The 10,923-nt window shown below is 39.8% G+C and overlaps 1 protein-coding gene across 1 annotated transcript in view; it reads left to right on the forward strand.

The window, feature by feature from the left end:
• Window positions 1-2,825: 2,825 nt before the first annotated feature.
• The window catches only part of LOC108543503 (zinc finger protein 726-like), a gene marked incomplete at its 3' end in the record, with an annotated part of 12,254 nt that continues 4,156 nt past the window's right edge, over window positions 2,826-10,923 (forward strand). The window contains 2 exon segments of the mRNA XM_017893983.1: window positions 2,826-3,159; window positions 7,261-7,410. Of these exon segments, the coding sequence (XP_017749472.1) occupies window positions 2,826-3,159; window positions 7,261-7,410 (484 nt within the window).

The following is a 10,923-nucleotide window of genomic DNA, read 5'->3' on the forward strand; positions in this document are numbered from 1 at the left end:
AAGAGCTAATCAAATTCAAAACAGGACTCTTGCTAAGCTCTGCCAAGAAACATTGAAGACCTGACTGTCTTTGTTATCTGCAGCCTTATTACAAGTTCCAGTGGCCTCTAAGGGAAATCTGCAGCTCAACTTTTTTGAAATAATGTATGGAAGGCCTTTGTTAGCTACATACCTTCTAATAAACACAGATAATTTCAAGCTACAGAATTATGTGACAAGTGCAAAATGCACTCTTTGAATATAGAAATCAAAGATTCCCTTCCCCAGCTAAGGAAGATAATCCTGTTACAACCCAGCTGGGAAATTTGGTCCCATTAAAAACTTGGAAAGAAGGATCCCCAGCAGATCAACTTTCCCCAAAGTGGAAGGGACCCTATCAAGTTCTCTTTAGTAACCCAACAGCAGTTTAAATTCTGGGAATAAATGGCTGGGTCCACTTATTTCAAATTAAACCTGTCTCTTATGAAGTCCTACAGGCCAGCAGAACTCAAGAGACTGATCTGTTTATTCCCATGAGCAAGTGACCTCCAATTCCTGTTCAGAAGATGAGACAGGGATGGGTAACATAAAAGATATGGATTGACATTCTACTTTTGGGTATAAGTTGGAATCATGCAGAGAGTAACTTATTTACTGAGTGGACACAGACTTCATCCTCTCTACATAATCAAACAAACTGTTGGGTATGTAGACATTTTAACAGAGACCGAAAAGGGATCTTGTGCTTTGCTCACAACCGAATGTTATGTGTATGCTCCAGACTATTCACATAATATTACCCAGGCTATACAAGTTTTAGACACTCTTACCATTTACGCATTATCATTCAATCCTATATCAGCTTGGTTCCAACAACCGTCTACTTCTTGAAAAGCCTTCCTGTTTAGTTTACTTGGAATAATTTTATGAGTTTTGCTTTGCTGTTGTGAAACATATTGTGGTTGTACTCTTTGTGTAGTCCCAACTACTCTGGAGGCTGAGGCAGGAGAATCGCTTGATCCCGGGAGGCAAAGGTTGCAGTGAGCTGAGATCGCATATTACATATAAGTTTTAATTTCTCTTCAAAATCAATATGTCAGTATGTTCAATTCTTTGCCTTCTACTTTTAAAATTCACTAAATGAATTTTTTTAAAAGCTCACTAAATGCTTTCTTAAATTAGACACTTATTAGTCTTTCAGATATCACCCTTTTTTGAAACTCGAAGTTATGAATGACCTTCACCATACCAGCACTGTCTGACTTTCTCTACCCTGAATGCAAGAGACCCCAGTAGTGAGGCAGGAATGTCATCGCCCCTATTCAGCCTGAAAAAGTTACAGAAGACTAATCTTTGTCTCTCTGCAACTCTTAGGATTTAGGGTCCTCTTGTAAAAGAAGGGGAAAAATATGTCAGAAGCGTTTGAACCAGAGTGACTTCATTTTGAGAGAGGGCCAGGAAAATGATGCTGTGACTTGCTGGGCTGCATTCTCAGCAAGTTAGGCATGCCTAGCCTCTAGATGTTTATGGTTAAGGAAATGAATTAATAATGTTTACTAAGCAGAACCAGACTTAGGAGTGTCCAGATATCCCAACATCTGGAGAACAAAGGCATTCCTAATTTTGCTTTAAAGATAACATTGAGTTGGCCAGGCATGGTGGCTCACGCCTGTAATCCCAGCACTTTGGGAGCCAAGGCAGGTGGATCTCCTGAGGTCAGATGTTCGAAACCAATGTAGCTAACGTGGCGAAACCTAGCCCCTACTAAAAATACAAAAATTAGCCAGATGTGGTGGTGTGCACCTGTAGTCCCAACTACTCTGGAGGCTGAGGCAGGAGAATCACTTGATCCCGGGAGGCAAAGGTTGCAGTGAGCTGAGATCATGTATTACATATAAGTTTTTAATTTCTCTTCAAAAATCAATGTCAGTATTTTCAATTCTTTGCCTTCTGCTTTTAAAATTAACTTCCTCGTAAAGCAACCTTTTTCCATCACCTGCTCCACATTAACTCATTCTGATTACCTGCTCTGCCCCGACCTGCTCCACCCTGACTCCCGCCAAACCACTCACCCCATCACTCTATTTAAATTAGCCAATCTGAATTAGTTTACTGTGCGGTCTAATCCTAGCCAACAGGGTAAGGACACAGCAGCAAGGGCCACGTGCTTCAGGGATAAGAACCCCTTCCCCGCTCTTAAGTGTGAGCTCATTGTTGCTCCATCTATAACGGCAAACACTTCTATAAAATTAAATTGCCTTGCTAAGTAGAAAAAAAACCAAATTTTATATTCAAGTGCTATTTATTTTGTGGCACTAAAAGTTTACTTACAACATTGCATCTTTGCACTCCAGCCTGGGCAACAAGAGAGAAACTCCGTCACAAAAAAAAAAAAAAAAAAAAAAAAAAAAAGTTCACATTTTGGATACATTGAAAAAGACAGCAAAGAAGAGATAGAGTTTTCCAGTGCTCTGGGATGGGCCTGGTTCAGCTCAGGGAGGAAGACCTGCCTGAAAAGGCTGCAGCTGAGGCTGTGAATCTTTCTTCATTCAGCCCAACCTCTAATCACATCTGCTGTCACTCAGGGCCCGAGAAGGCGGGGTCTTAAACGTTATCCAATCAGGGACGCTGTCCTGGGAACTGTCCAATCAGGCACACAGCTGGAGCGAACAGGGCGGCTTCCGTGATTTGGCGGTGGCCTTTATCTCTCACTGCAGCAGGAGGTCCAAGTCTAGTGCTCACCGCTCTGTGTCTTCTGCTTCTAGAGGCCCAGCCTCTGTGGCCCTGTGACCTACAGTTATTGGAGATCCACAACTAGGAAGTCAGGACCCCCTGGAAGCCTAGAAATGGTGAGAGGGCCGGTCCGACATCCCGAGAGAGGGAACGGGGCTGGTTGGAACCGGTGGGAAGCGGCTGTGGCCGGACTCAGGCCTCCCTGCAGTCAGCTCCACAATGTTCGCCCCGAGTTCTCCTTGTCCAGCTCGGCCTCAGTCCCCTTCAGCCATGAGATGGCGGCTGCGCTGGCAGCTGGGCCTCCGGGCGTCCTGTCTCTTCCCTGTGTAGTGATTGTGCCCTGGCCTGGAGTCCTCTCTGGGCAGTTCTGCACCAGTAGCCCCGCGTCTCTCCCAGATTGTGCAGAGACCATGGAGGAGGAACGTCAGGGCAGAATCCTGACTCGGGGTGCGGGTTCATGAATGGGAAGAGTTTTTGTCCATAGGCGTCCCAGGCTTTCTTTTTTCCTGTTAAAAATTTATGGTGTCACCGCGAAAATGTTAAATAATTTAGAGCACCCGGCTGTGGTTTGTAATTTGTAATCCATGGAAGGGGCTTGAAGGAAAGACTTTTATAAGGTTCGTGATAAAAAGCAAATTGAGTAATTGGCTAGGTACTGTGATGTACTTTTTGTTGTTGTTTTGTTTTGTTTTCTTTTTTTTTTTTTTTTTTTGAGACAGTCTCAACTCTGTTGCCTACGCTGGAGTCCAGTGGCTTAATCTCGGCTCACTGCAACCTCTGCCTCCGTAGTAGCTGGGACTACAGGCGCCCGCCACCACACTTGGCCATTTTTTAAATTTTTAGTAAAGACGGAGGGAGGGGTTCACCATGTTGGCCAGGCTGGTCCTGAACTCCTGACCTCAGGTGATCCACCCACCTCAGCCTTTCAAAGTGTTGGGATTACAGGCGTGAGCCCCGCGGCTGCCCTAGTTTCTTAATTTTTAAAATCAAGGTGGAAATATCCTGGTTATGTAATCAGAGCTTAATTGGCAGTTTATAGTTGGTTAAACCCGAGGCTTGTTTCCGCCAATGTAGTAATTTACCAGAAAATGCTCTTGAGTTTAGACTTTTTTTAGAAGTAGAAATCCGGGGACTAGAGCCACCTCAATCTAATTTCCTGCCACTTAATGATTTTCACACTCCACAGAGGACTGATTTTTCCCTGAAATTTTCACTAGTATCCCAAGAAGGGCCTCAGGTCTACCCCTTATCCCCTATTCCTCCAGTCTAACTCTGGCTTGCAGAAAAATACTAAATTTCCAGTTTGGTCTGACATTCCCAAATGCCATTCTTCCCACCTTAATGCACTTTATCAACTATTTATCCTTTAGTATACATTTTGATACCTATTTTAAGTAATTCTTTTATTTTAATTTTGAGATGGAGCCTTGCTCTGTTACCCAGGCTGGAGTACAGTGGCACAACCTTGGCTCACTGCAGGCTTTGTCTCCCAGGCTCAAACGATTCTCTTGTCTCCTCCCAAGTAGCTGGAATTACAGTTGCCCACCACCACGCCTGGCTAATTTTTGTATTTTTAGTAGAGATGGGGTTTCACTATATTGGCCAGGCTGGTCTCGAACTCCTGGCTTTAAGCGATCTGCCTGCCTCAGCCTCCCAAAGAGCTGGAATTACAGACATGAGCCACCACACCTGGCCTATTAATCATTTTTTGACAAAGCATTTGATGGCACATTTAAAAAGATTTTTTAAAAAAATATTTCCTATGAGAGAAAAGCAAAGAATAATCTGACACTGTATAGTAAAATATCTCTATGCATTTTTTTCTTCTATTTTCACTAGACACAGATATCAGAATGTTTTTGGGTCAGGTTTTCCTTTTGAAACTTTATAGGGTGATGTGTCTTCAGTCACCCTTCAGTATTTTATTTTTATTTTTTATTTTTTGTGAGACAGAGTCTTGCTCTATCACCCAGGCTGGAGTGCAGTGACCCGTGATCTCAGCTCACTGCAAGCTCCACCTCCAGGTTCAGGCCATTCTCCTGCCTCAGCCTCCCAAGTAGCTGGGACTACAGGTGCCTGCCACTACGCCTGGCTAATTTTTTTTTTTTTTGTATTAGAGACAGGGTTTCACTGTGTTAGCCATGATGGTCTTGATCTCCTGACCTTGTGATCCGCCCACCTTGGCCTCCCAAAGTGCTGGAATTACAGGCGTGAGCCACCGCGTCCGGCCCACCCTTCAGTTTTTCTTGGACCTGGGTTTCAGTACTGTATGGGGATAAACCTCGACACCCACCATGGCTATATCTGCTAGAGTGTCTAGTGAATATCAGCTACTGGGTCATTTTCCCTCATAGGACAACCTGAGGTATTGAGTGTAGCTTCTCAAGTGTGCAAGTGGATGCCCTGAGGCTAAGAGGCATTTCCTGCTGCTTTTTTTTTCTTTTTTAAGTTAACCCCTTGAGACATTAATATTGTCTTCACCCAACTTAACTTTCGTTTCTTGGAGACACATTGCTGGTCAGCCAATCAGATACTAGTATTGAGGAGAAAAATAATTTCTGCATTCTGAATTCCTTTAGGGGACAGAAAAATAGTGCAAGAAAAATAGTAAAAAAATCTCCAGGAAAAAAAAACTACCAAACCCCAGAAATCTGACTCCATTGAGATGGTGTAAGAACTTGCAGAGTAAAATGTGCCCAAGGCACTCACTGGGGCATAGTTCAGAGTCTTCTGAGAGGGGTTATTGAGTAATTAAGTGAGCAGGATGGGGTGGGACACTCAAGTAATTGAATGGCCTGACTTGACACTTGAGTAAGACATATCTGTATCTTGAAAAGATTTGTTCACTTATTTTGACCTGAGGTTTATTATTATTATTTTTTTTAAAGATAGCCTTTCCCTCTCTCACCCAGCTGGGGTGAAGTGGTGCCATCTTAGCTCACTGCAACCTCCAAATCCCAATTTCAAGTGATTCTCTTCTTCAGCCTCCCAAGTAGCTAGGACTACAAGTGTGCACCACCACTCCCAGCTAGTTTTTGTATTTTTAGTAGAGACGGAGTTTCACCATGTTAGCCAGGATAGTCTCAAGCTTCTGACCTCAAGTGACACATGCCTGGGCCTTCCAAAGTGCTGAGATTACAGGCCTGAGCCACTGTGCTCAGCTGACCTCAGTTTTTTAACTATATGTTGCGTTTTATTAGTAGAGCTTGAAAGATAAGAAAATATAAGAGCATAAAAGAGGTGAGTTTCAAAAACATTAATATCTAATAATATATTTTATTTGTTGAAAATTTTCACTTCCTTTTTTTTCCTCAGAGTGGGTTTGGAAATATTCTCAGGTGTGTTTTTTTATGGCTGAGTGATTTCAAACAGAATTCCATCTAGCTTTTAGAATGGTAGCTACCAAGAAAAAAAAAAGAAAAATCCCTCTTCAATTTCAGCTGTAGACAGTGAATATATTTCCACAAAAAAATATGGTAGATAATTGGTGAGTTACATAGATTCCTGAAAACTTCAGTTCCTTTTTGCAGCAGTGTAAATTTTTGACAGTGAATATCTTTGTTCTATATCCTGTTTTATTGTGTGTGTGTGTTTAAGATAGTCTCACAGCAACGCCCAGGCTGAAGTACAATGGTGGAACATGGAAGATAGCCATTATCTTGAACTTTCCACAAAAATGATGTTTTCTTATGGTTAAATTCAGACTGTAACTGACTTTAGTGGGGGCAATATTTCAGTAGTGATGCTTTGTCCTTCTGGGTGTATCTGCACACTATAAAAACTTGTCCTGGTGCAGTTGATGTTAATAACTCACTTAATAAGCTCTCACAGATTTTTTCTCTATAGATTTTTCTCTTTATCATTAGGTATCTTTATGCAGCTGATGTGCATAAACCATCACATTTAATTGGCAGCTACCCTTTTTTTTAAAGTTTTTTTGCATTTATCTTTCTTTGGTAAACGAAAGCTCTCATCGTTGTTTATAGGCTAGAAAAAAAAAACACACACAAACACAGGCTCTTCCACTTACTGGATGTTTGACAAAATAGTCTTTTGGGGCCAAAACATTGGCATTACTGGTAAGCTTCATAGAGATTCAGTAACTCAGACTTTATTTCAGATCTCCTGAAAAGATAATCTGCATTAACAAGATGTCCAGTTTATTGTACACATTAAAATTTGAATGGTACCTTCTAACTCAACATATCTGTTTTGTCTGAAAATAAAACAACTATGTCTTTTCATCTGAAAATATACACAACTCATTCTGTATTATGTAAATATAGCACTCAAAAATGTACATGTTTGTGTTTATGCCCTCAATTTTACACTTGATCATTCAGACAAGTATCATATATACACTGATATTATGGATATTATGCCACTCTTCTCTCAGAATTAGAGAATACATTAGAAAACATTTGTGTGTTGACAATTATTTTATGGAATAATTTCAGTCACTCTTATAAGTCAGAACAAGTTCTATTCACTTTCTGATTTTATCTTGAGTCAAATAAAAAATTCTGCCCATAGCTACTTTGTAAATAGGTGTGTTTGTGTGCATCTTCCAGGGACTGTTGACATTTAGGGATGTGGCCATAGAATTCTCTCTGGATGAGTGGCAATGCCTGGACACTGCACAGAAAAATTTATATAGGAATGTGATGTTAGAAAACTACAGAAACCTGGCTTTCCTAGGTAAGGATAACTGTATGTCTGTATGTATTGAGATGGAGTCTTGCTCTGTCGCCAGGCTGGAGTGCCGTGGCATGATCTCGGATCACTACAACCTCTGCTTCCAGGTTCCAGCAATTCTCCTGCCTCAGCCTCCTGAGTAGCTGGAACTACAGGCAAACACCAACATGCCCGGCTAATTTTTGTACTTTTAGTAGAGACGGGGTTTCAACATGTTGGCCAGGATGGTCTGGACCTTGTGATCTGCCTGACTCAGCCACCCAGAGTATTGGGATTACAGGCGTAAGCCTCCACACCTGGCCATGCAAGATCCGCCTCCCAGGTTCAACCAATTCTCCTGCCTCAGCCTCCTGAGTAGCTGGGATTACAGGCATGTGCCACCACACCTGGCTAATTTTGTATTACTTTTTTTTTTTTAGTAGACACAGGGTTTCCTTTTATTACCTCAAAATTTGGGAAGTCCTCACCCTTTCTTTATCTTCGAGTAACCTCTGTATTATTTTTTCCATATTCTTTTTCTAAGATTTCTTTAATGAATATATTGATCTAATTGTATCTAGTAAGTTTTACATTCCATGTTTTAATTTTGTTTTGCAGTTTTACTTTTTTTGTTATATATTTGAGGGTATGCCACCACACATCTGTTAATTTTGATTTTTTAGTACAATAATTGTGCGTGCCAATATTTAACTTTGTACAATTTACAACATTGTGGAGCAAAATCATATATGAATTAGCCATGTCTTTTTCCAATAGAATTATCTCTGTTTGCCTATATAAATGTTATCCCTGAGTTTTTTTTATAACTTGTGTATTTGTTGTTTAGAATTGTTTTGAATGGTTTTCTAATCCTGTGTAGATGAGAAGTCAAAATTCTTGTAATTTCAACATCCTATTTGTGAATCTTTATGAATTTTGTGTGGGAGAAACACTTGGATTTGACTATAATTTAAAACTATCATAACTCTATCTCTTTTAGGTATTATTGTTTATTTTTACTTGTCAAAAAAATAACAAAATTTACCAGAAAATATTTTTAAATATTCAGTTTAGTCATGTTAATTATCATGACAATGTCACGTAACATATTGCTAAAATGTTTTTATCTTGCAAAGCTAAATCTTAATACATATTAAACCACTACCAAGTTTTCCTTTTTTTTTTTTTTTTTGGAGATGGAGTCTTGCTCTGTCACCCTAACTGCATTGCAGTAGTGTGATCTCAGCTCACTGCAACCTCCACCTCCCAGGTTCAAGCAATTTTAGTGCCTCAGGCTCCTGAGTAGCTGGGACTACAGGTGCCCACTACCATGCCTTTCTAAATTTTGCATTTTTAGTAGATATGGGGTTTCGCCATGTTGGCCAGGCTGGTTTCAAACTCCTGACCTTAGATGATTCACCTGCCTCAGCCTCCCAAAGTGCTGGGATTACAGGTGTGATCCACCATGCTTGGCCCCAATTTTTTCTGTTTTATGGCACTTTGCAAATACCACTCTCTTGTTTCTAAGAGTGTAACTTCTTCATATATCTCATACAATCTCTGTCTTCTTGTGGCTGGCTCATTTCATTTAGCATAATGCCATCAAGATTTATATTTATGGTTGGTAGAATATTTCCTGCTTTTTGAATACTGAGTAATAGTCCAGAATTTTTTTTTTTTTTTTTTTTTTTTTGGATGGAGTTTCACCTTTGTTGCCCAGGTTGGAGTGCAATGGTGCAATCTTGGCTCACTGCAACCTCTGCCTCCCAGGTTCAAGCGATTCTCCTGCGTCAGTCCCCCAAATACCTGGGATTACAGGCATGTGGCTCCAGGCCCAGCTAATTTTGTATTTTTAGTAGAGATGGCGTTTTGCCATGTTGGTCAGGCTGGTCTTGAACTCCCAACCTCAGGTCATCTGCTAGCCTTTCAAAGTGCTGGGATTACAGGCTTGAGTCACTGCGTCCGGCCTCAGAATTTTTATATTTCAAATTATGTCTACTAAATGACTTGGTGAAAGAAATTTGCATTGCTTTCACCTATTGTCTTAGAGTAACAATGCTGCAATAATTATGGGTATGTAAATAACTCCTTATATGACCATATATGTGAAAGTTTATGTGCTGCATTCTATTTTATTAGTCCACTTTTTTACCTTTATACTCATACCAAATTGTTTTAATTTTGTAGCTTTGTAATGTGTTTTGAATTAAGAACTTTAATGCCACCAGCATTCTTTTTTCTTTTCTTTCTTTTTTCTTTTTTTTTTTTTGAAGATTATTGTGTACTTTGTCTCTTGGGATTCTATATACTTTTGGGGTTGCTGTTTCTATTTCTTCAAGAATGCAATGAGTAATTTGGAAAACATGGCATTAAATATGTAGATTGCACTGAGAAGGATGGACCTCTTCACGATTTAACTATTTCAACCTTTGTATAAGAGCACACTCAAGAGTGTGTTAATTTCTATATATTTGTAAATTTTTCAGTTTTTTCTCATATGGGTGTGTGCTCTCATTCCATTTTGATCATAGAAAGTAGTTCATAGAAGTTTACTTTTAAAAATTTTGATATGACTTCCTTTTTGGCTAAAGATGTGGTTTATCAAGGGAAATGTTGTATGAGCTATTGAGAAGGATGTGTATTCTGATGTTGTTGAGTGTTCTCCATAACTCTGTTTGGAATAATTGTTTTATACTGCCTTTACGTAGTCTGTTCCCTTATTTACCTTCTTTTCTTGTTTTATTTTTATTGCAGAAAGTGTGGTATTTGTTTCTATAATTATATTGCTTTCTGTGTGTTTCTTCCACTCTGTCAATATTTATTTGCTTCATATATTTGGAACCCTAATGTGAGACACACACACACACACACTCTCTCTCTCTCACTTACTTGTCATAGGTTCCCAGTGAATGAATCTATTATTTTTTGATGTCCCTCTTTGTTTCTTGGGAGTTTCGATGTCAAGTACATTTTATAAAATATTACACTTTTTGACTTAAGATGTAGCTTGTGTATGATTATTTTGACTGTATCTGCCCTCATTTAATTAATGTTGCATGGAATGTCTACTTTCATCCTGCCACTTCCAGTCTTTTTTAATCATTAGATTTCTTTTTTTTTTTTTTCTTTTTTCTTGAGATGGAGTTTTGCTCCTTCACCCAGGTGGAAGTGCAGTGGCACAATCTCGGCTTACTGCAACCTCCGCCTTCCAGTTTTGAGTGATTCTCCTGCCCTAGCCTTTTGAATAGCTAAGATAACAGGTACCTGCCACCACGCCCAACTAATTTTTGTATTTTTAATAGAGATGGAATTTCAGCAGGTTGGCCAGGCTGGTCTCAAACCCCTGACCTCATGATCCATCTTCCTCAGCCTCCCAAAGTGCTGGGATTACAGACAAGAGCCCCCATGCCCAGCCTTTATCATTAGATTTCAACTGACTCTTGTACAAAGGCAAGATGTATCTTGGCTTAATAAAACTATTTGTTGAAAGTATGTCTGAATTTAAAAGTTAACTTTATATATATATATATATATATG

This window comes from Rhinopithecus bieti, unplaced genomic scaffold (assembly GCF_001698545.2).
Source record: "Rhinopithecus bieti isolate Rb0 unplaced genomic scaffold, ASM169854v2 scaffold_24982, whole genome shotgun sequence".
Classification (NCBI taxonomy): domain Eukaryota; kingdom Metazoa; phylum Chordata; class Mammalia; order Primates; family Cercopithecidae; genus Rhinopithecus; species Rhinopithecus bieti.